This window comes from Plutella xylostella, chromosome 20, assembly GCF_932276165.1.
Source record: "Plutella xylostella chromosome 20, ilPluXylo3.1, whole genome shotgun sequence".
NCBI lineage: Eukaryota > Metazoa > Arthropoda > Insecta > Lepidoptera > Plutellidae > Plutella > Plutella xylostella.
The window spans coordinates 8,782,691-8,809,537 of NC_064000.1; the positions used below are offsets into that span (position 1 = coordinate 8,782,691).

General features: G+C 37.8%; 2 protein-coding genes and 1 long non-coding RNA gene across 3 annotated transcripts in view; 2 read left to right on the forward strand and 1 right to left on the reverse strand.

Annotated features, from left to right (window-relative positions):
- LOC105391488 (inactive dipeptidyl peptidase 10) overlaps positions 1-26,847 on the reverse strand; it is a 134,949-nt gene that overhangs the window by 37,041 nt on the left and 71,061 nt on the right. Inside the window, exons 3-4 of the mRNA XM_048628367.1 lie at positions 22,561-22,706; positions 20,458-20,525 (exon numbers count right to left, since the gene is read on the reverse strand). Coding sequence (XP_048484324.1) covers positions 20,458-20,525; positions 22,561-22,706 — 214 coding nt within the window. The remainder of the gene's footprint in view (positions 1-20,457; positions 20,526-22,560; positions 22,707-26,847) is intronic.
- Positions 9,967-10,921, forward strand: LOC125490124. The gene is made up of 3 exons (XR_007267471.1): positions 9,967-10,107; positions 10,446-10,522; positions 10,794-10,921. It is a non-coding gene; the product is annotated as an uncharacterized LOC125490124 (long non-coding RNA).
- LOC125490122 lies at positions 14,743-16,896 on the forward strand. The gene is made up of 4 exons (XM_048628368.1): positions 14,743-15,047; positions 15,514-15,660; positions 16,100-16,176; positions 16,811-16,896. The coding sequence occupies exons 1-4, from the start codon at positions 14,856-14,858 to the stop codon at positions 16,887-16,889; spliced, it is 495 nt and encodes a 164-aa protein (XP_048484325.1). The 5' UTR covers positions 14,743-14,855; the 3' UTR covers positions 16,890-16,896.

Consider the following 26,847-nt stretch of genomic DNA (forward strand, 5'->3'; position numbering starts at 1 on the left):
CTTAATAACTTGTTTCATTTACTTTCTGTGTTGCTTTTATTCGTATATACTACAATACTATTATTAGCCATATTAAAAAATAAACTAAATCTATAAAAAAAAACAAAAAAGGAATTTTGCAAGTTCACAGGGATTTGAACCACCATACCGATTATTGTAAGTCTACTATCATACCAACTGAGCCATTCAATCTATTACAATGCATTGCAAAATTTTCCTTCATATCATAAAAACAATGAATCATTGTCACTGGCACAACTACATGCTTACAATATCCGTGTGTGGGTTGGCCAGAACTAAATAATTACGTCGACGTCGCTGACACACACATACACTACCTACGTTAGTGTGCCCTGCCAACCATTTAACGTTGCCGTGTGTACATCGAAAAAAAAAATTTCATCCCTCAGTTACATGTATGGGGGGCCCCACCCCCAATTCTTTTTTTTACTATTTAGTGTCATATTTTTGTAGCGGTTCATACAACACATATTCCCATCAAATTTCATCACTGTAGTACTTATAGTTTCCGAGTAAATCGGCTGTGACAGACGGACAGACGGACAGACGGACATGACGAAACTATAAGGGTTCCGTTTTTGCCATTTTGGCTACGGAACCCTAATAATTAGGCCCGATTTGTTAGTAACAATATTCTTATACTTACATTGTTATTACTAAATTCTACCCCCCTTATTCATAGAGAAGTTACAATACGTTTTAACTAATAAACTGTTCTGTCCCTTTCTCTCAAAGAACAAATTGTTAATTGTCGAAAAGGGACAAAACAGTTTATTAGTTAAAACATATTGTAACTTTTCTATGAATAAGGGGGTTAGTGTCTTAAATAATACGCCATAGAAAGCGAAGATTAGTGTAAAAGATGGCGTCGGATGAGAAAGCTGTAATTTAAAGGTAATCAGAGTGTAGTCAATCGTATATGTCGTCGCATTGGTGTTGCAATAAATCATTCGAATATGCTTTCGTCTAGTGCGAATTTCTGATTATGTCTAGGAGAATAGAAGTCAATAAAAATTATTTGCTAGTCTTTAAAAACGTAATGATAAACGCAAAGAGTTTTACTCACTTGGCATTCCTACCACGTATGTCCTTGAACCTCGTATGCTGAGCAGCCGGATAATTTAAATGAAATTAGGCCATAATGTAACCTTACAAATTACATTAACCTCCTACCTAAAAATCAAATAAATTTCCGGGTCAGCTCACGACGTCAGAGCGGTCCAAAACCGTGGCCAGAGGCCAATAGAAAATGTTACCAACTTCTGAATTAAATTTTAGACAAAACAAGAGTTGAGAGTGACATGTTTTTATAATGTTTTCCTTTGTGACGCGACAGACGCTGGGGGGGGGGTCGTATATCTAGAGGGGGGGAGGGTTCTTTGTTTCACGACAATAGTTGGGTCATACTAGGTGAGGATGTACGGCGACCTGCCAACATCAGAAATATGATGTTTATGTGAAAATTTCCTACAGAAATTTGAAAAATAGGTATTTGTAATAAGTCCTTACTTAAAATCTTTTCTTACAACTTGTGTAAGGTAATGTACTGATACCATCGCTTCTGAATGTTGCTGTTAGAAATTGATAGCAACAAAGTTATTCAGATAGCAGTAAAATGATGTCATTTACTTGTTCAATAACCCCTTATAAAAATTTAATACATTTTTACAGATACTTTATTTACTATTATACTTTAAGTACCTATTAAAATCTTTAATACGTTACGTTTCATCAAATACTCCTCATATTTTTTTTATTGCAATTGAGTGCCTAAACAGGAATGCCCAACTGTCTCGAAGAACAAAATTCTGTTTCACGGAGAAAAGAAAATTCTAAATGAGTCTGAAAAATTTACGCAGTCAAATGAAACGGACGGAAATTCATCAACATTATTACATGTTTATAATAATAAAAGCATTCTTGTTTTATGGCGTTGCTCAGTACCTACCTACTTTTCCGACTTTATTATTTTTCCTTTTTTTTAAGAACCGCCGGGTATTCACTGGGTTCCGTGCGTTAAATTTATATTATAATTAAATAAATGCTAAGTAAACTATAATCCCCGAGGTGTTCAGAGGTGACTCGCAAGCGAGCCACCCGCTTTTCGCAGTAAATTTGTACTCACGTGATAGAGTCGTATTGCCGTTAGGGTGAGGCCACACGAACGTAATTTTGTGAGTTGTGCGCGGCAGAAAAGTTGCGCGGGGACGAGGGGAGCGAGTAACTTCCCCGCCCCCTAGCCATATTCTTAAATTGTAAAATCAGGCCTTACTCATAGTAATTAGAAAACAAGTCTTTGCGTCATCCAGCGTTATCCGTTACGTTATCTTTTTACCGTGAAATTTGCGTCAAATGCTAAAATAAACTATGAAAAAGTACAGAGGGGAACAAATGTATCTGTCAAACGCAGATTGCGTCGCCGCGGCCACTTCCGCCGCGACCGGAAACGCCGCCATATTAGCTTTGTGTACAACTACACACCGGACGGTTTTAGATGACAAAGCTTTGTTTTCCACCGAAGTTTTCACAAAGGAAGAATGTGCTTTACTTATCGAGGAATCCGCTAAAGCCTTTTGGATTTTTATTTCTTACTACTAATAATTTCCTAGTCTAGCAACTTTTTTCGAACAACACGCGAGCAGTGAAAAAGTTCCAATGATATTAGAACCTTAACGGATAATCTGCAATACTGAAGAACATTTAACAGCGTATCAGAATATTACCAATTCTATCTGTCCTCTTCTAAAATGTATGTATTAGTATGAGTACGTAAGTAATGCGAATATAATTAATAGCTTCATTTCAAACAAATGAAAAGCATCTAATTTGCTTTTAAGGGGATCCCTAAAGCTAAAATGCTAAAGTCGGCTTGATATACTTGATTAGATTGGAAAAACGGTGGCTTCTATCACATTGATAAAAATATATTTTGTAGCAGAGGGTATACTGAACATGTTAGTTGCTTATAAATTGGTGCAGTATTATAATAAGTATGTTAAAAAAAATTGCAAACACACCATGTCTTTTGCCATTTTTTGACTTATTATGAAAAAACCCTCGAAATCAGAGGGCCCATTTTCATGGAATCTTATATGTATGTGTAGGTAATTAAATTCTTAACAAAGTTACCTTAAAGAGTTGGATTTAATGGACCAGAAGTCAACTTTTTTTGCAAAAAACTAATAAATTCCGGTTTAAAAATGATGACACCGTGACAGATTTCAGATTTCTTCAGTCGTCGCCCTTGTGGCGGCCTGTTAGGAGCTATACCCACGCCATTTTATTTTTTATCAAATATTTCACAAAAACTGATTAAATCAACAAATTATGACTACAAGTATTATAATACATATGCATTTGCTATGGAAAGTTAATTTTCTAATCATTTTAGATGCAGAAAAGCCGAAAATTCTTAGAAAACATTTCGCCTTTTCGATTTGTTTACATTTTTTACTATAGAGTTACAGATGCATAGATAAAGGTAAACATTGCACATAATGACACTTATTAGATTCTCCGAATAAGAACTATACGGTCAATGCAGTATGCCAAAGCGCGAGCCTGTTTATATTCTGAGGGGTAATTTATTTTATTTTAACGGTTGTGTATGGTAGGTAACTCAGATCAACTACAAATAGATTCGCAATCGCCGTGTGCACTATTCTCTTTCTCACTCAAACCATAGATGTTGCCGACAAAAAAATAAAACCTAAATATGGGGAAATTTAACTTATCATAATAACAAAAACAAAACTTGAGTATATGGTCGGTTGATAGGAAAAAGACACTAAAGGCTAATTTTTCAATAGCCAGACAAAAGTTTTGCTGGGAAATAATTTTGATGCTGTTGCGTCTCAATGTTTCTCAATGTTTGTATTACCCAGATAACATTTATCTGAATATTGAAAAATCAGCCTTAGTGAGTTTTTCCTGTCAACCGACGATATAAGAAAAAAAACTTTACTCATACTTATTTGATTTCAATATAATTATTTAATATACACAAACTGAGTGGATTGTATAATTCATTGTCTTCGTCCAATCGAAACAATCCTCTTCAAAATGTGCCGAACACAATTTTTGTATGTTTCCTTGGTTCCCAATTTGTGCGACCGGTAATGTCTATCCATTTTCTTGATATTTTTTTTTTCTGTCGGAAACCTATGAAAGATATAAATGGATGAGCATGAGCATTATAATCGTGGGCCAAATATGTGATGGGGTTTTTTTTAAAGGAAACACGTATTTCGTATCAATACAATAAACTTTATATTATACAGAAGAAATCACACATGCAAGAAAAAAACGAAACGAACGTTTCCTCACAATGAGAGGCACCTCATTTGAAAGAGGAGAATGACTTCTACAAAATACAATCTTCACAAAAACCGAATTCGTGCGCCCCATTTGTAAACCCAACCCGAGTCCGTTACAATTTCTAGTATTTTCTTTGCATACTATAATATTTGTGGGTAAAATAAATTTTCAATAACTTGCAACACCATGTGATTTGTTATGATATGGTACCTCGTAATTTTTACTTAAAACTGATACTAAAAGACCTTACAGTATTAAAATTAGTATCGTTTTATATTAAAATCGAGCCAATAGATAGTACTATGATGAATGTAAGCTTGTTAAACTTGATAGTATCTACTTACATGTGAAAATATATCTCATCCATCATTCCATCGTGTTTTCGTTCAATATGCTATATACAACCGAACAAAATCCACCCACCCATGTCACAAACTCGTTAAGTGATGATAATAGTCTAATAAACTTAATAAACACCCACAAATCACTAGCAAATCAAAAATAAATAGGATTTAGAAAATTTTGTTGTAACTGTCAGCCTTTGTTTGGCAAAGATTTTTCATTTGTTTCATTGTTTGGCAAAGAGAACTGACGTAAACAGGCGCCACAGCAAAAAGGACAAAAAACATTTACAGCTTAACGTTTCTTTCTTACGCTTAATGTAGCTAAGCGTCTCTTTTTCGCAATGTCAGAACTGTCACGATTATACCCCTGTGGTAGGTAAGCTACACAATATACAGGGTGTTGAAAAGTAAGTTCATAATTTGTTTTATTTGAAACCAAAAACCGTAGTTAATTAAAAATATATATATTTTAAGATGTGGTAGTCTGTACACTACAGGTTGTTAAAAATAAGTAATAATTATTTTACATTAATAATTTACATAATTTTTTAAATCTATTTAACAAGCTTTGCAAAAAAGCGGTTAAGTGCGACTGTATCTCGCCATGAAAAAAATGAAATGTTTACTGTAGCTATGAATTTTATGCGTTACAAGTGGAATAAAATACCGCATAATATTATGTACAACTATGTAAGAGCCTAGTTTAAAAAAAAAAAACTCATAAGAAAATATTAAATACACAGGTTTTTTAACCCCTGAAGGAAATAGAGGGGTGTTATAAGTTTAAAGTAAGGGCTGAATTTTTTTTTAAATTAGGGTGATAGGTAATGTATATTTTTAATGATTTTTTCAAATAGATAAATGTTATACCATTTTTAAATTGCCATAAAATTACCTATAGTTATAGTTATAGAAAAGGCCAGGGCTACCAGTGCCCATTCGCCACTGCAACCTAAAAGATCTATAAATTATGACTCCCCATGCCGAGTCTCACTCTACAGGCCCAGGTTTTTTATAAACCTGATATTACCTATACAGGATGTTGCAAAAAGGGTATACTGTGCCGAAAGGGTTTGACTCAGGGGTTATTCTGAACAACTTTTGTTCTCCAAGTTTTGGAAATTCTCGAAAAATAAATTCGGTCTCTATAGTAAAAAGTCACGTGATCGAATAAGTTTCTATGTAAAAGGTTTTGTTACGTGAATTTTCAAAATTGTAGAAGAAAAGTGGATCAGAATGGCACCTAAATCCACTTTTGGCTAAGCTTTATACCCTTTTTTCAATACCTTGTATAAAATATCGTCAGCGTCACCTTAGATCGTAATCATCGTAACTCCTCGTGACCAAATTTTAAAGGAGACAAAAATACTGTTTTATTTGTAGTTCTAGTTGGCATACTACCCACCTAAAGTTTTTTTTAACTAGCCTAAAAATGATTTGTTTAGACAGTCTATCTTCCTGTTCAACCGCAGCCTGAGTGCCAGTGACTCAATGACTGAAAGGAGGCCATTAGTGCTCCTAAATAAATAAAGCAGGCCTGTAGATTATCTTTCAGTGTACCGACACATCTGATTGCTGTAAGAGCCTGATAAGCTCTTCGAACGAGTCATACCTCTGTGGTGGTACGGTTTCGACCTTTCGGACAGTCAGTTTGGCATCCGAAATGCGGATTCGAATAGTGGGTACAATACTTTGCGTTCGTTCACTGTCGGAGCAGGATAAGAACCACGGGCGAGTTGTTGCGCTGGCTGTTTGCTTAAAAATAGTAACCGCGTTCAACTCTATCCCCTAGAGGGCGAACCTTTAGGGCGGCTCTTGTATACCATCACTTGTCTTCTTATCTGCAGAAAATTGACAGAGGTCATACGTGTCTAACAAGTACATTAAGGATGCGAAAAGAGAGGGTTTGTTTTCACTGAAGAAGTTCAGTTGCGGAGTTCCACAGCGGTAGGTCTTGGACCCCTCTGCTGTGGAACTTGGCATACAACGCGGTCCTGCAAATCAAGCTCGCAAACGGCGTTAGCACAGTGCATTTTTCTAATGTCACACAGGTCGTGAGGTAGGCTGAGAGCCTCCTTCGGGGATGACATCCCAATGAATCATTACGAAAAAATTGCTGCAGCTGTGCTTGCCATGCAGTGCATGGGCTACTTCCGAATCTGGGGGGCTGTTGCAAAGGAGTCCGTTGCCTCTATACGGTACGGGTTCCGTGCGATCTATGATCCTTCCGGGAGCACCTGTCTTGTCAAGTCGAAGAGAATGGCTCGTATTCGACGCAACCTGCAGTACTGGTGGGATTGGTTGGAGGACAGGACAGCAGGAAGCTGCAGCAGCCGTCATGCTGTGATTCGACGCATAGATGCAAAAAAAGTTGAAAGTAACTTCATGTTAATAAAATATTAGATCTTAATTTAACAACATAACATTGCAAAAAAAAATTAACATTGTTGAGTATGTTATTGTAATTTACTAAAGTAGTAATAAAAACAAAGGCTTATTGCATAGTTTTCGTTCACGTTCGCCTACATCGCACGTTGTATATATGAGAATAAAGGGTATAATTACTAAGTTTTCTTGTTTAAAAATCACGGTTTGGGGTTTAGAGGAAAACAAATGGTAAAATGCGGAATACTGTTTTTTTTTTTCGAATAAAGAGGAAAACATGTGAATTCAAAAAACGTTTCTATTGACACCAAAGAGTACTTTTCGCCGAGAAAAGTGGAGTTACAATGTTTGCGATCTAAAGTGATGATAGAACTAGAACTTATTTTTTCAGTTCACCTGCTGTTGAGTGAAATCGTAATTAGGTAAATGACTCCTTGACATGAAAATAACTTTTTTTTTATAATCGTTATAACAAAACCGTTTTTTTTAATACAGCAATATTTGTAGGTGTACTTACAGTGAGCAAAAGAGCGCAGCAAGGTGTAAATTTTTTGGTTTTTAAGAAACAAAAATATTATTTCTATCATATCCCAAATACACATAAGTACTTAAAAAAAAAAATACACACTCTCGCCTTGTACTAATGTACTCCCTTGCGGGGGTACTTACATGTTATTATTTTTCTGGTGACCTCCCCATATCCCTTTGCCAGCTACGTAACCTTTTGTGACACCCTGTATATGCAGAGTTCTGCAAACTACTGTTCTGCTTTTGAAACACCAAAAAAAAACAGGTCGTCTAACTAAAAGGTCACGTGACCAAAAAAAAATTATATGAAGAAGCGTTTTTTTCATGAATATAAAAAATTACGTAGGATAAAAGTTTTTCAGAGTGACGCCTGAGTAACGCCCTTTCGGCTAACTATACTTTTTTTATTACACGGGGGCAGAGTTTAATACAACACCCTGAACTATTAAACTCTGATAATATTTTCGCGATTTTTTTACATTCTGATTTCATTTCCTGGCTTAGAAATAACATCAATAACATGCTGCACACGTAGGTTTCGGCATAGTATTAAACCCTTTTTGCAACAACCTGTATAAATATCGGCACGGGTACGACTTTATATATAATTAATTATTAAATATTAAAAATACTTTCAAATAAAAATAAATATTTTCGTATCACAAAACAATATTACTTACTTAGTATATTTTTAACAAAGTGGCATGTCTTCACTTTTATGTTTTCGAGTACTATGTTAAAATTTCATGTCATTGTCCGTAGAACGCCCCGCATACCTCAACCCCCCCTCACTAGATTTGACAGATTCTGATTTTCTTCCAGCTTTAGTGACAGCCTTAATGGCACTATGTTTGTGATTGTAAATTACAAAAGCGATACGGGGAAATTAATTGCGGTGTGGGTACAGTTCAGCACACACTCGTTTGTGGATATTATTTAAATTTGTAGTTATTAATTCAGATAGCTATTATAGTTTTTAATAGAAAGAAATGTTTTGTAGAATAAAATTTGGACAGCTATTTCGTTAGAACTGTAGGCAGTCGATAAAAATCACAGTGGTATGCTTTTAAAGTTCTATTGAACCAGCCTACATGAATACCTACAGTTATGGTACCTACATTAAGTGTAACTATTAAGTATACATTGCACATTACAATTATCCAGAAGCAATTTTTTCTCCATTAGTTGAAATTTTAGCTCAGGGGTCATAAGTCATAATGAATTATTTTATTACACTTCATGAGATTCTGTACACAGTTAGGAAAAAAGATGAAATTTACTAAGTTATTTATTATTTATTTGGTGACAGTTTTTGCTGTTGTTTTGGTAAAAATCTTTGTCTACGGAACGGTTCACCGACAGACGCTAATGTGATAAACCCTAGGCTAAAGCTGCCTACCTATAACCTATAGATACCGTACCACCACCAACAATCCATAAGCACCATCGCTCGCCTGTCGAACATATGTAAGATCCATACAAGTTACGTCAGATTTCACCAGCAAGCGACGCTGCTTATGGATTGTCAAATTGCTAATGTAACTATCGATGGTGGTACGGTGATACATGGCTCAAGGACACGATAAAAACATGAAAAATCTTCTTCCAGGGCATAAAGCAGAAGCTGATCTCGATCCTGGACTGCGACCTGCCCGAGGCCTCCTACGACGAGGAGCACCGGATCCCGCACTACGCCGCGCTCACCAAGTTCCGCGGGCAGAGCTTCATCTCCTACAACTTCAGCATCCTGAAGCCCACTCCGCCTGTCTCGGTACGCTTTCATAACTTTAGTAACAGTATTGTCACATGTTAAGCCGTGGGTCCGGTTTGCTGTTTCGGCAGCAGTCGTAAGCCTAGTCAGAGGCCTTCGGACAGCTTGAAACATCTGACAGTCGGGTTGCCCACTTACCCGACAACTCTCTCAGCACAAGCTTGCTTGTGTTGGGGTCCACCAAGCAACGGTTTGATAACTTTACTAACAGTATTGTCACATGTTACGCCGTGGGTCTCGGTTGCTGTTTCGGCAGCAGTCGTTAAGCCTAGTCAGAGGCCTTCGGGCAGCTTAAACATCTGACAGTCGGACCCACTTACCCGACAACTCTCTAAGCACAAGCTTGCTTGTGTTGGGTCCACCAGGCCAAGCGTGCCATAGGTAGAAATTATGGCCATTATGGTCGTAACCCACCCAGTCTTGGAGGAAACCGACAAGATCAGTAGGTCTTGGGCCAAATTTCTTCAATCATTTTAGTTTTCCGTAACATTGAATTCTTCTTCATCTTCATCTACTATCGAAGGTCTATACTATCTCTATGGCCACTTGTTGTACCATTGTGCTGGTGACTTTCACTTTGACTTTAACTTCCAGATCACATTCCGCGTGTACAAGTTCGTGCCGCCGGCGTGGGAGCTGGAGCTGAAGCTGGACGGGCTCAGCTGCCGCAGCCCCATCGTCGCCATGGCGCTCAAGAAGCTCGAGATCGACTATGACAAGACCGCTTGTGTGGTGGCTGCCGTTAGTATCAGATTCTTTTTAACCGCCGACAATCTAGAGGGCCGTTAAGATCGTGTCTGTGTGTGTCTTTGTATCTGTATATCTATATCGTAGCTGTTGGTTTTCAAGTTCCAAGTGTTCTTAGCCACTTCCAAAGTCTATACGACTTTTAGTGTTGAATATCGGGGATTTTAAATGTTGGTTAGATTATCATCGAGACGATGAACTTCCCTGATATTATCTATTCACTTAACTTAGTTTACGCTATAAACAATGATATTAGGAGGTTTAATATGATATAAATATTTCCCGTAAAAGCATTTTGTGTAAAATTAATGATTGGATGATTTATGTTGCAGGGAAATTATTCGATGGAACGGTTCAACTTCAACGATTTCTTCCCCATCTACCAGCACCTCATGCAGAAGGGGGAACAGTGAGTACTGTCAACATTCTTGACTCATCACAACCCATCTCGTCCCCATTGCTAGGGTCTCCAATGAAGGAAGGGTTTAGGCCTAGTCCGCCACGCTGGCCAAGTGCGGGTTGGTGGACACTAAGGTCGCACGAAGACAAAATGAGATGTCATAAGTTGGCTTTCTCATGTATCTCGTATGTACACACCCATTTTATAGGTTTAAATTATGGATTTGTCGGGGTTTTTTTTTAATTAAGTTAGGCAATTCAATGTATAATTATGTTTTCAGTTACAGGATCCAGTTTGAGATGTCTTCCCCTAAGGGGGTGATGGGGTGTGTGGCGATGACGCTCGTGATCCGGCGTTGAATCCCGGCCGGGGCAGATGTCACTCATTATAGGAAGTGTTTGTATCGATGGGAACAATGTAAGAATAATAAAACATTGTGACTAAAAACATTGTATTATTTATAGTAAGATTGGCTTTTTACTTTCAGCGAAGGTGTTGGAAATACAATTAGGTACACTAACAATCTAATAATTTCAAACATTATGTGCTATGGTTCTACCGTTGTATGACATACTATTTGGAAATGTAAGCCCGAATTCGGAAACACTACTTCCAAATTCTACATTTCCTTATCGGAAGATGACCATGATAATTATAATATATGCTCAATCATAGGGTACAGTTTTAAACTAAAACCATTGATGTATAATGTACCTACTAATATTAGGTCCTTACATATGAAATTGGCGTTTTCTATAGGAGGAACATAAAGTCGTTTTTTTTTAAATGAAATATATTAAATTAATCAAAGTATGTACCATTGCTATGTATGCACTTTTGCCATCTCATAGGTAGTTCATTGATCCCCTTACTAAAAAAACCATTCGGGCGGGAATCAATAAAATCTTTGAAGGCGGTTTGGACTGCCCCATCGGAGTTGAATTTTTTTCCTTGCAAGTAGTTATCCAAATTGCGAAAAAAATGGTAATCTGTTGGAGCAAGGTCCGGAGAGTACGGTGGATGTCTAAGACATTCTAATTGAAGCTCCTCTAATTTGGTAGCCGTCTGTTGTGCAGTGTGTGGTCTAGCATTGTCCTGAAGCAGCAGTGGCCTAGAGCGATTGACCAGCCTCGGTTGTTTAGCAGCTAGCTTTTCCATCATGGTTTGCAGTTGCTGACAATAGATATCTGCCGTGATCGTCTGGCCAGATTTAAGAAAGCTGTAGTGAACGACACCGGCACTAGTCCACCAAACACTTACAAGCAACTTTTTTTTAGTCAATTTTCGCTTAGGGCAGGATTTGGCTGGTTCGCCAGGGTTCAGCCATTACGATGAGCGCTTCCGATTATCGTAGAGGATCCACTTTAATTTTAATTTAATTTTCTTTATTTGGAAAACAAACAGCTTATACTATTGCATATTATAAATTAACATAAGGTTTACACACAAGCCAATAAAGTTTTCACACCTATTTTTTACTAAATACTCAGAACATCACTGAACTGCTTAAGATGCATAAAGTTAAGAAGTTAACAATCAACATTATAATTAGGTACTTATATAATAATAATATAATTAGGTATATTACCCATGTACTATGTATTTATATGATAAGTTACTCACAGACAAATCTACTACTTTTCATCACAGGTAATGATTCGATTTAAAATTCCTTCGTTATTGTGCCGGTTGAGTAACGTAACGCAGCAGTCGACGCGCGTTTGTCGGTTTGCTTCACTCAATTCATGAGGTACCCATCTTTCAAGCTTTTTCACCTTCCCAATTTGCTTCAAGTGGATTAGAATAGTTTTATCACTAACACCGGAGCCTGCAGCTAACTCGGACGTGGTTTGCGATGGATCCGCTTCCACAATAGCCTTCAATTCTTCATTATCAACTTTGGTCTCCAGCCGTCCACGAGGCTTGTTCTGCAGGTCGAAATTTCCAGAACGAAAACGTTGGAACCAAAAACGCACTGTGTTTTCTTTTGCGACACCGTCACCATACACATCATTAATCCTTCGAGCCGTTTCTGCAGCACTGGTGCCACGGTGGAACTCATACTCGTAAATAACGCGATATTTCAAGTTTTCCATTTTGTAAACAGAGTGACACAAAGAAAAAAACAAAAGAAGAAAAAACAAATGAATTAGGGGGTTTGAAACACAAATGCATGAGTAAATAGCTGTATGAATTTGAATTTGGAATTCCTAACCATAAAGGTAATATTTGAGATCAAAGTGGCCAGTACGACAAAACGCCAATTTCATATGTAAGGACCTAATATATTAATGACTGTTGGTTTTAACAGCACTAAATTGAATTTCATCAATAGTTATTTGCACCCTGTAGGCACATTTCTCTACATTCAGTGGGTCGACGACCGTGATTGACGAACTGGGAAACTTTTTAATTGGAGTCTGAAAGTTTCAGCCGAATAATACGGAATTTGAGGCGAGTTTCACAAAAGAATCCACGTTGTTAATTCTTTGGTTCGTCCGGCGGTTTGCCGGTTTAGTCGGGTGTTTTAATGAAAGAAAAATTGTGAAAACATCTCAAAGGATTTTTTTGATATACCTAACTAACTATTTATAGAATTCTGTTTCGAATAAATGCAGGAGTATCTAGCACTTTTGGAGTTTCGGTAACGTAATTACTTAATTTAAAAAGATGAACATACTTATACAAATCCACATAATATCAATGTCGTGAGGCTCTCCTAAATTTTTGTGGCTGTCATAGATTATGCGTGGAATTATTTGCGTGGGATGTATCTTGATACTCTTCACCGAGGGTGTCCTCAACAATATTTTGTGAAAATGGGTTCAGGCGTCTCAAAGTTATGTGATTATTCTTAATTGTGCCCTATACCCTATACATAGAAAAGACCTATAGTAAAAAAAAAAAAATGCGTATAAGGCCGTCCATTTTGTAACTTTTTAAGTTTGTTTACATTGTAGTTTTTAGCTTGTTCAGTATTCCGCGCAACTGCTACAAAATTCAATATTTCTCCTTCCAACAGTTAAGAGCATCAAAAATCAAACATAAAATTTTAACGACATGTCTGGAGCCCGTGCCAAGTTAGACATTCATACCAAAATAGCTTCTATTGCACCGTAATAACAGTCGTTAGTGTTAAGGGTAGGTTTGTTTATTTGGATGCAAATGAGATGGGGCTATTTGAACGTAAACAAATGTACCTACATACTTTACATATCAATTTAACTTCTTCAGGGTGTTGTTAAGGTGGTATTAGTAAGCCGAAAGGGGGTGTGAAATATAATAAAAACATAACAAGTATTTAATAATATGTACTACATTATACTTAATACCATCCAAAAACTAATAAATGTAATACATCGATTAAATACGGTCTGTAACAATTAGTTAAAATCCACTTCCGTTTTCAGGACTTTATAGTTTTACTGTAAGTGTAGAATAAACTTTGACAGCTATTTATATGTATAGCATTATAACTGCCTACCAAACCCAAAAAAACACAGTGGTATGCTTTTCAATTTCTATTGAACCGGTATATGTATAAAATTATGGTAAATTGTATGGTACAGTGTAAATATTACTACACTTCAATTATCCAGAAGCAATTTTTTCCCCATTAGTTGAAATTTTGGTTCAGGGGTCATAAGTCATAATGCATTATTTTATTACCCTTCATGAGATTCAGTACACAATTAGTTGGGAAAAAATATGAATTTTACAAAGTTATTTATTATTTATTTGGTGATAGTGTTTGCGGTTGTTTTGGTAAAACTCTTTCTCTACGGAACAGTTATAAATATTAATCGGCTACTCGTCGATAGTAACTATACTACCTCGAGTGACGCATAATAACTTGATCGTTATATTACACATAAATATATATATATATATATTTATATAACGTTGCCATATGGGCATATATATATCGCAAATTTTCCAATAATAAAAGTTGCTTAGAATTACGATTTGTATCACCTCCTAGTTAGGATAGGATATCGTTCACTTATGGGACACCCTGTATACGTCCGACGTATCTAATAGCTAATATGCTCAATTAATGGTCACTGAAAAACGAAGAACAAGAAGACAATTGACATATTGACAATCTTCGATCTTCGATCATCTAACTCGCATTACCGATAACTTTTTCAACATCACCAAAGGTTAACTCATAGAAAATACCACTAGCATTATGTTCGCCTTTGTACCAATTTACTTTGTGGAATATAGAATTGCTTGCTTGTGTCACCACCGGTTCGCACTTGGCCAGCGTGGTGGACTAGGCCTAAACCCTTCCTTCATTGGAAGGAGACCCGTGCCCCAGCAGTGGGGACGGGTCTTGATGATGATGAAGAAGAATATCTGGTTGCAGGGCTTAAAGCAGAAGCTGCTCTCGATCGGAGACTGCGACCTGGCGGGGGCCGCCTACGACGAGGAACACCGGATCCCCCACTACGCTGCACTGATCAAGTTCCACGGACAGACCTACGTCGCGTACAACTTCAGCATCGTGAAACCCACGCCGCCTGTCTCGGTAAGTATCAGACGTGATGGTGTAGTGGTTAGTTTGGCTACTATGCCGAAGGTACAGAGTTCGATCTTCGGCTGGGACAGATGTGAGTGATATTAAATTTGTTCTAGGTCTTGGATTTCAAATGTGTGTGGTTTCATGTGTCCAACCCGTCTGCCAAGCGTCGAGATTGTGGCAGTTACTCCCCAAGATTTTCGGCCTACTAATTTGGTCAATGATGTTGGTCTTCCGTCCCATTGAGTTATTATTTTCTTTTTATTTTCATTAAGTGCCACCTACTATCGAATCTATGGCCACTTGGGCTCATCATTTTTCAGCTCGGAACAGCTCTATAGTGAACATAATGGGCGCCAACACAAAAGAACCATTGTGTCGGCGCCAGTAAACTGCTATATAAGCTGAAGAAGAAGTTATCCCTCCGCACCGCTGGTGGTTTTTGGGCGACTTTGACTTTGACTTTGACTTCCAGATCACGTTCCGCGTGCTCAAGTTCGTGCCGCCGGCGTGGGAGGTGGAGCTGCAGCTGGACGGGCTGACCTGCCGCAGCCCCGTCGTGGCCATGGCGCTCACCAAGCTCAAGATCGACTACGACAAGACGGCTTGCGTTGCTGGTGTGGTTTGTATCAGCTTATTTTTAAACCCCGTAATTTTAGAGGGGCGTTAAAAGTTTATCGTGTGTCTGTGTGTCTGTGTATCTATGTATCTGTGTATCTGTGTATATGTGTATATTTGTGTCTGTGTATTTGTGTGTCTGTGTATCTGTGTATCTGTGTGTCTGTGTATCTATGTATCTGTGTATCTGTGTGTCTGTGTGTCTGCGTATCTGTGTATCTGTCTGTGGTAGCATAGTTGTTTGTTTTGCTACCCCAAGTGTTTTTTGTGTTGAATTTTAGTGTTGAAAATCGGAGGTTATTATCGAGACAGTGACAAACAGTAGGATGAACTTCCCTGATAATACCTATTTTACGCAATAGACAATGATATATTATGCTGCAAATGTTACCCGTATAACAGAACTTTGTGTAAATTTAATGACTGGATGATTTTTGTTGCAGGGTAATTATTCGATGGAACGGTTCAACTTCAACGATTTCTTCCCCATCTACCAGCACCTCATGCAGAAGGGGGAACAGTGAGTACTGTCAGCATTCTTGACTACCGGCGAAAAAAATAGATGTCATAGGTTTGCCTTGTATTATGTATCTACATGGCTGATCAGAGTGCGTTAGTATACAAAGTACATTACGTCACTTCTTTCACACACCTATTTTATGTTTTCGGAGTTCTTAAGCACTCCGCTCACTCTTTCACGCCAAAACGACTGAACGGATTCGAATGAAATTTGGTATACATATGGTCTAGACCCTGAGAAAGAACATAGGCTACTATTTATCCCGGAATTCCCACGGGAAAACTTTTTAAGGCGAAGTGAAGCTCGCGGGTACAGCTAGTTTTCTATATGCAAGTCCAGGCAGGCGCTTACTGAAGAAGTTGAGGTTAAGTCGCGGTAGGCCTTCAAGTCGATGCGACGCCGCTACGGTGGCTCTTAAATTCACCTGCCTTAGGGTGTTTACATAGAGAATCGGGTTCCCTGTATCTAACTGTACCGGTATCCTGATTAAGCGAAAGCGCTCATGACATTTAAAAATCCTGGAAATGCTCCGTGAGTGAGCGCTTTCGCATAATCAGGTTACCGGTGCAGGTAGATACAGGGAACCCGATTCTCTATGTAAGCACCCTTATTCTTATAAACCTTTTGTTTTCAGTTACAGGCTCCAGTTCCAGGTCTCATCCCCGAAGGGGGTGATGGCGTGTGAGGCGATGACGCTCGCGATCCTGCGTTGATTCCGGGGCCGGGGCAGGTGTCACACATTATAGGGAGTGTTTGTATAGATGGGAACAATATAACAATGATTGTGGCTATAAACGTTGTTTTTTTACATTATTTACAGTAAGATTATCCTTTTTATCGGTAGATGTGGTGTTGGAGATACAATACACATTTCATCTTAAGATAATAATATTATGTGCTATGGTTCTACTGCACCGTAATAAGAGTCGTTAGTGTTAAGGGTAGGTTTGTTTATTTGGATGCAAATGAGATGGGTTCGTTTGAGCGCAAACAAATAATGTACCTACACACTTTACATAATATATCAATTTTACTTTTTCAGGGTGGTGCAAAGGTTTACCTTACCGGAAGAGGTCTGCTGAAATACATAATATGCACTTGCGAGCTAGCAACCTAACTAATATCAGTCAAGACCCACGAAGTTTCCTTGAAAGACCCTCTACATAACGAGTAATAGAAAACAAAATGTATCATTCGTAATCCTCTTACCACAGTTACAATAATGATAATATCGTTAGCGAAACCCGGGGGAGGTAAGAAACGGCCCTCCAGAGGATATTAAAAGACTATCGTTTACGTGAGGGAAATAAAAAGATCTCAAATTATTGGTGCTGGCCGTACAATTTCGTAAGAATTTGTCTATCCACCTTGAAAATACACCACGCCTTTGAGACCCTCCGTATACCTATGTTTCCAGTACCTAGGTACCTATCTATCAAATCTCTGCCGAAACGGATTGACCAATTCTCATGAATGAATTTCAACAGGAAATTCATACGGACTCATTTACAGAGAAAAAATTAATAAACAGGGTTTTGCATATTGAGGGCTTGTTTCACAATGTCTGGTTAGTGGCTACCTGTAAGATAAAAAAAATGCTGTCACTGTCAAAAAAATAATAACAGAGAGTGACAGCATGTATTTTACCTTAGAGGTAGCCACCAACCAGACATTGTGAAACAGGGCCTTAGCATAGTAATCCGAATGAAGGTGAATCAGATAATAAAATTAAAAAATACTTTACCACTTTTGCGACACCGTGTTTAACAGCGGCCTTTTTTGGGTTTTCGATGGCAAATTCATCGCACAGGGCCCCTTGTAATGTCGGTGTATACCGCTATAAGCAATAAGTCCTCTGCTCAGTGGTTCGGAGCGGAAAAGGATCGGAGCTTTTGTAAAAATGCTTTTTTATTTTTTGACTAGTTGTATTTTTTTTTTCAATATTAGAATACCGTCCTATCTGCATTTCATTTCAGTTGGGTGGGTTATTTGACTAATGGACGCAATGCAACAACTGACTTTATTGAATTTGACTTATGCTTATTATTTTAAACGATTCACTTTACAGTTATCTTCTTTTCTGATTGAGGTGAATGTTATGGAATAAGTAATATTCCAGGCAGGATAAAGTTATCTGGGGATTAATTTTGATGCATGACAGGTCAGAATGTTTAAATTTGACGGTGATATTTATTCTTCAGATAACATTTGTTTAACGATTGAAAAATTTGTTCTAAATTTATTAATACTTTTGGACCAAATTATTCAACATACTCGTAAAGCACATTTAAGGTAATCCTTAGTTTCCTTCGAAATGAACAAGATAAAAACCAATGATTTTACGTACATGTACCACACAGTGAATATGATTAATTATATTCCAGGAATGTTGTTACTCACAGGAACAGGCTGTATACTTGTATAGGTATTCCTCTAAATCATATTATTTGATTCGTAGAATTCAATCATGTTCAAATGATACCTTGTTTCTTTGACATTAGTTAGGCCAGTTTTTTAATACATGGTGTTGTAAAAGTGGTACGGTAAACCAAGATGAGGTGAGTAATGGATTCACAATGGTTTTATTCTATTACATATTAAAATTCGTGCAAAATCTACCTGCTGTTAAATTTATAGTAAATAAGTTTTTTTCTGAAGTTGCAGAACATGACTTATTTAGAATGATCCCCTGAGTCCATTTCGGTTATAATATTTCTTTTAATACCATAAAAACGAGTTTCAAGTGAAAACCAAAGCGTGGGACGCCAGTGGGCTTGACAGACAACGTTCACAGAGACGGCTCGATAAGGAAGGCACTGACGATTGACTGACGCATTGATACAATGTTGTATCAATTGATACTGTATCTGACAGCTGTGACGAATGACTGACATCATAATGTAAGTCGGTACATGAAACAAAAATCAAATAAAACAAAGAGAAACGAATAAAACGCAAATTCCAGAAATTACCAACCTAGTAAGAAAATAATTGAAAAACGCGCGAGCGAAAATTTGTTTCCAAAAAAGAAATGTTCAGTAAAAGATTTTTAAAGTACAAAAAAACTCCTTTTTTGTCAGAAGAATGGGCAAACTGCGAAAATGATAAATTGAACAGAAATAATTCTTAGCACTTCGCGAGACCGAAATATGTAGGTAAGTACTTACTTATGGGCCGAATAAAGACCCTTAGCAAGGCAATTTAGTCCTTATTGCTGTTGTTACAAGGGTAATTTTGTTTTAGCAAAGTGGTCTGGTGGATTGAAATTAGCTTTTCTTTTCGAGAGGTTAAAGGATTTTCGTTTTTAGGGCTCTTTGTACAATAAGGCTTCAGATTCAACCCTTATGAGTAATTTTTGATACTTGGATATTATACCTAAGTAGGTACATAATTATGAAATGTAATAATTATACAACAGTTTCTTCACTGTAGAATTTGGGGTGCACGAAATAGGCCCCGCGTGAAATAGCATATACATATATATATATATATATATATATATATATATATATATATATATATATATATATATATATATATATATATATATATGTATTTATGTCAGATAAAATATATTATTTATATAGTTTATATCCCTCTATTATCATTAACAGACATCGTTCGGACTACGGAACCTTTAAAGTCTAAAGCGTGCTACAAATTCCATCTCTTCACTGTTTACTTTGGAAAGGTTTTTGGAGTTTCCACTGTTTTTTTTGGCCGGATTGAGGACCGCCATCAGCCGTTGATGGAATGTGACTGCATTGGCTTCCCTTCGCTTTTAATGTAAGCTTCCACAGGATCACGGAATGGGTGGAAAACCCAGCCGTTATTGGATGAATATTTCCGTCAGAGCCAATATTTATGGTGGTCGCTATACTGTTTTGAAAATTTTACATCGTAGGCAACTTTTTGCAAGTAGTTCCATAGTAATGACTAATAGAGTAGGTTCCATCTATTAAAATATAAATTTATTTTTAATTCGTAAATTAGAGGATGGTAAAACAGCAAACACTTATTTTTTCCTTTCTCAATCAAACTTTTACGCTTACGTAAAGTACACTGATCCCTGTTGGGTGCCAGTGACGTACTGGCTCGCTATAATACCTGTGATATTCTGCCGGCCATATATGCTGAGACCGATGACCAGTGGGGTAGGAAAACAATTAAGTTAGTGGCTAGAGGAACGAAGACGCTGTGGCGCTTCTCTGATGACGCCTATGTCTAGGAGTAGATGATGATGGGCCAATGATGATGATGCTAGCAAGAGTGAGTTCTCACCTGAGCGCCAGGTGGCGTTGGTGGGCTTCGGCACGAACTTGTCCGTGAAGAGCTGCGCCAGACTCGGCCTGCAACACACAACAGATTTAGAGCATCATCTAAGATTTACAATATACAGGGTGATGCAAAAAGGATATACTAAGCCGAAAGGGGGTTACTCAGGGGGTCATTCTGAACAACTTTTGTTCTACGAGTAGTACACCCTTTTTGCAACACCCTGTATACGAAAGAGTCTCGACAAATAACATCACACTTCTACCACTGAGCTCTTATTTTGAGTTCGTTCGGATTGAAGATTTGTGACTTTATTCTTTGGTACAATGGTTGTCAAATGTCAACCTAAAACAGTTTGACAAAACGCGGGCTAAGGGCATCATGCTACACAAGGAGCACACTTAATTATTATTCACACATAGATAAATGGAGATTATTTGTTTTTGTAACAAAGTTCCCTTTGGTTTGAATAAATAATAGTTGAGCCGTTAACGTAATGGCGGATTATACGGATTATAATTTGGCTTTGACACATCATCAGGAGCACTGTATTTTTGGGGTTTCGATTTAACCATTCTAACAAAAGTATTGTAAGTCACGTGATTAACAAACTTTGTGTATGTAAAGTTTGCTCAGCAAAATGCACCCAAATTTTCTAGGTAGATATTGTGTAAAATTCACCCACATAACCGTTGCAACCAACGCGTTGGTTGAAACCACAACAGCCACAAAAGCGGGTTGGAAGCAATTTACACGGTATTGTTCTACGCCAGGTGCGGCGCTGCACGACAATAACTGTGTCTTCAGCGAACGGCTCAACCACTTCCGATTGCACCTTGTCACTGAGTTCAGGGGGTCACTTTCTGGAGGAGAATTGCCACGCAATCGGCACGCTTAATGTAACGAGATAGAGTCGTGGTTAGTGCAACAGTTTTGAGTTTTCCGAAGCGAAACATGGCTCTATCTTGTCCGATTGCGTGAAAATTTTTGTTCGATTTAGAGAGTGACTCCCAGTAATCTTACATACAGCGGCTGCTAATGGTGATTATGATGAAACAAATGACAGGAGATGTATGCAGATGACAAAAGAAAACGCTTACAACTCCGTTTGCGTAAACTATCGTAACATATACCTAATCCAAGCTAAGTTCGCTTTGTGTTTATTTTTATATATGTAAAGGCTTTTACCATTTACTGGTTCCGTGAAAGAAAAGGCGAGAACACCAATAACAGTAAAGCTAGAGATTTACTCTGTAGGTTTATTTGTCGTTTGAGTGAAAGGGAAAGGATTATAGCCTAACAATAGTGAGTCTTTACACATATTTGTTCTTTCTTTCTGTATTTATTCATATCACCAAACCAAAGAACTACATATATATGCTCAAGACTGTAATCCCCGAAGGGGTAGTCACTGGTGACTCGCAAGCGAGCCATACGCATTTTGCTGTACATTTTGTATTCACGTAATGGTTTGCAAGCCGTATTGCCGTTTTTGAATGAGTACAATATACTTAGGGTACACATCTAAAGTCGGGTCCAGACATGTATCCTTTGCCCGATCCTATCACCGTATCCGATCACCGTACCGTATCTGCGTATTGTATGATCCGATCCGATGATGTTTGTATCATGCGCCGTATCAAGTTGTGAACCCCTCCGATTTGCTATATATCCGTATATTCACAATATTCATAATTCTTTTGATGATCGGACAAAAACCGACACGACATGGGACAGGCCGTATCATAACGGCGTATCGAGATCGCGTATCATTAACCGTCCACATATGCGATCATGATACGCGTCGACGATACGGATACGGTGATCGGATCAGGCAAATGATACATATCTGGACCCGGCTTTATGTGCTATTTTCCTCACGATGTTTTCCTTCACCGTAGTAATAGTAGTATTGTATATTTTTACGTTGATTTCATACTTATAATGATTTCACGTACCTATACGTGGCGTGGATTCGAACCCACGTTCTCACGAATAAAAGCCGACACCTTATCCTACCCAGCTACCCCACCACGACTCCTTACAACCAGCGCCATCTATTACCATAAAGCCATCTATTATCCAACCAAATAACTGCAATGAACTAACCTCCTCCCTTTCACTCCTTGCCCGTCGGTGACGGGTGTGAGCAGGACGATGCTGAACACGATGAGTCCGAGCACGGCCGCTATGACCAGCAGCGCTATGAGGATTCCGCGCCAGTTGCGCTGCGTCGGCGTGGCCGCCGCTAGCTCCTGCGAAGAGATGCGGGAATTAGCAAGGTTATGTGAGTGGTGAGGTGGCGTAGCGGTCGAGCGCTCGGCGGGTGATCGGACGGTTGCAGGTTCGATACTTGAGTCGGGTTAAGAGGAAGCATAATTTTCCTTATGGTTAGGTATATATAACTTTTCCTAGCCAAATATCAGAAATAAATGGGAGAAAAGCCTCCTTTGATCAGTAAAACAATAAAGTGCTTATTTCATTTGCCTACCAGTAGAACACTTGTAAGACTGAATTCATCCTTTTGGTCTACCCGTCTACGATTTCAATCATCAAAATACATTTTTGTTCCCTTTGCAACTCATTATAAGTAGTATCGAATATGGCCATGAACGAAATGGCTGATGACTGCAACTCGCATTCACAACCAAGTGAACCAAACTACGGAGCACAGCTAAAGCTGCGACCAAACAGACGCAGACGACGCGATCAAATAGTCTTATCCATATCCATTGCTTTAACGACCAGCAGGGCGATTTTTGATGAAATTCAATGGTAAAACAATACAATACAATACAATACAAAACACTTTATTTGCACCAAGAACAAAACTTACAAAAAACAAAACTTAAAAATAAAACAGTACAAAGAGTCGGCCTTATTGCTTATAGCAATCTCTACCAGACAACCTTTGGATGGAAGAGAGTAAGTCTATATGATTGTGAGGTAGTTGTGGTGCAAGTATATATATACATAAAATATATACTACTTAAACAGTACATACACTAAATAAATAAATAAAACAACAAATAAATATCTAATAAACAAAAACATGACTTTTCCGTATAAGTGAGGTTGCTGTTTGTATTATACAGGCTGAGGGGCACATCCGAAAGCATTTTTTGTCCCATAGTCATTTTCAAAAAAGTTGTTTAGATTGAAGAGCCCTGTCACCTACTTTTATCGTGTGCATCAGAGAAAGACTCACATGTAGGTATGTATAATAAGTATTTAAAAAACTAAAATAGCTTTCTCAGTTTCTCACTCTGAGGTAAGGTAAAATAATCACTCTTGTATACCTAGATAACTATATTTCGCCATTTATTACCCAAACTGATGCACCAGTGTGTCCCCAGCCTAACTGGCAACGACTGGAAAACTGTATAATGGCAACTCTGGGTCCACATTAATATTGCAGCGTCGCTTTTCAGCCGTTTTCAAAGGTTGTTTTCATTGAAATTGTAATGTATACGATCTGAATTCAATGGACATCAAAAATGTAGGCACTGAGTATCTTCTGTACTCCGTATTAAAAGCAGTGACGGAAAAATATGGATGATAATTTGTAATACAATAATAATGTAGTAAGCAATTCTGCTTATATTAAGTAAGTGTTTATTTGTGCATGACTTATTTATTTTATTTATCGTATGACTTAGGGTAGGGTACATAACCGTTCTTAAAATATATGAGTAGGATAAGCACAAGACCTTAATCTACCTGCAAATTATTTTCCGTTTAGAAGCAGTTTGGCGCTATTGTCATTGGAACTTTTCAATTGCTTGAGAGAGTAGAGGTATAATATTTTTTAGGTTTTCCGAACAAATAAATATAAAATAACAAGCACTGGATAAGTACAATTGTATTTATTTTCACACACAATAACTAAAATCAATCTTAGGACATAAATAATTCAATCCAAATAATGACTGTCAGACCGCGACTGGGCCCGCCTGGCTTTGTTCTGGGGACAATAGACGCGGGGTCATCCCGAGGGTCCGCTGGGACGACGCCGAGGCCCAACGGGTTGGGTCAGACCGGGACAATACCCTCTCAAGTGTTGTTCTCGAGAAATAACGATTTATTTTAACAGTGGTTGCTGGTTTAGTTCTCCTTTTGTGTACTTGTGTTATTCTTGGGAACTATTTGTTCCTTCATAGTTATACACCTACATTTTGAAACGTTACATTATGTACTTATATTTATATTTGGGTACAATTCCAGATACAGTGTCATAAGAGCAAGCAAGAGAAGTCAGTTAACTTTTGAATTTTTATCAGAATCGTCAAAATATTATCGCTTATCAATAACTTAACTGCCAGTTTCAATAATACATTAAGTGCCAATTTCACCATTGTCTGTTAGAGCATAACCAGAGAGTAGTGGTTAACTTTTGACACATCTGTCATGAATTTTATATGGAGATGACGTTTAATTTATAAATCAATCCCTGTCGGTTTGATAACCGAGAATGGTGAAATTGGCACTAAAAGTTACAACGTGTCAAAATCACATGAAAGTAACTACCACCAGTCATCGGTAGATAGAGAACCAAATTTATTAAGTGACCGCGGCTCTGCCTCCAACATCTGCGCATGTGGTGCGTCCCCACAGACCATGGAGCACCTGATGGTGTGCCCTGGATGTCCCAACACCTGCACCCGGGAAGACCTCCTCAAGGCCAACCAGAGGGGTATCGACGTGGCGGTCCACTGGGCCGTGGAAGTGTGACAGTTGCCATCGACACGACAAGAAGAAGAAGAATTAAGTGACGATCGAAAATTCTTAGGTCTTGTACCTATCACAATGTCTGGATAATGGCTACCTGTGGTATAAAAAGCTGCTGTCACTTTCTATAATTATGTTTTAGACAGTGACAGCTTGTCTTTTATCCCACAGGTAGCCATCATCCAGACATTGTGAAACAGGCCCTTTAGGTGAGTATCAGGAATGGAATCCATCCGGTCACAGATCGTTAGTATTATCCCTATGTATACAATATTGTATTGATATTTGATTGTATACTTAAGTGGTTTCCTCAGGCTTTACATCTACTTGGGTGGAATCGTTTCGAGAGACAAAAGGACAAATGGGTTAGAGAGATATTCTGGATCTGTTCACTACCCTATAGCGCGATGGCTTGGGTCAACTATGTGTGCCATTATACGTTATTGCTAAGCGATTTACCTACTATTTAAAGGGCAAAAGGATTTAATTGTGGATAAAACAGCCACATCTTGAAGGAGTTTGTAAACTTAAGCAATGGTTTAGTTTTCTATTGTCTATTGTAGATTATCTCAAAAGAAAAGTCACTTAGTACTTTCAACTATTATGTATTACTAGCTGTTCCCGCGCGCTTCGCTTTGCCTTAAAAAGTTTTCCCGTGGGAATCTCAGGATAAAAAGTAGCCTATGTTCTTTCCCAGGGTCTAAACTGTACCTATGTATACCAAATTTCATTAAAATCCGTTCAGTAGTTTTGGCGTGAAAGAGTAACAGACAGACAGACAGACACAGTTACTTTCGCATTTATAATATTATATAGTTAGGATTAGGATTGCGAACTTTTTACTTCTTAAATATTATTTCGTTTTGACTTCACGATATGGCCCTGATATGATGACGAGCAAGCAATTTCGTTTCAGCTTCACAGAATAATTTCAGTTAAGAGTGAGTTTTTGGAGTTGAGCCAACATGTTGCCGGGTTTTAAGCTGCAAAGTGGCGATAGGCTTAGTCGAAGCGCATGATAGCTGTCAACTGTCGACACTTTGCAACTGTGCTTCGACAAGGGATTCAGAAGTTCTCGTCAGTCGTGTCGGTGACAAACAAAAGTGCCAGAATAGGGTTTATCCAAGGTTTATCAGTCATTGGCTTATTTTAGTCTAGGGTCACTCACTGACTTCGTAACCCATTTTGCCAGTATAATTTTAATAAATGTCGAATGTTGAAGTTTGTCCATCTTACGAGTATATCATTATTTTCCAAAAAGGTAAAATACGACAAACGATGGATAAATTAATCAATTAATCAATATTTTGAAATAGTTACTCCCCACATTTATTTATTTTGCAATAGCTGAGAAATAACACTGTCTAAAACGTATTTTTGTGATACTATAGGAATGTTTTTTACGCCGCAGATAACCGTTAAACCGAGTTGCCTGTTTACCAGTAAGTATTTATTACTTTTGCTTTGCTTTGAGATCTGCTGGAATGAAGTGATTAATTTAAACTAAATATAATTACTTACATCCTATTTATTTTCGTTTTGTAAAATATCTTATGCAAATATTTTTTGTTTCCTTGCATTATTCTTTTAGATGCTTGGAATACATATTAATAAAAGTTCTCTTCGTTTTGAGGCTCTTCGTTTTACAAGAACAAAATCTTTTCTGTG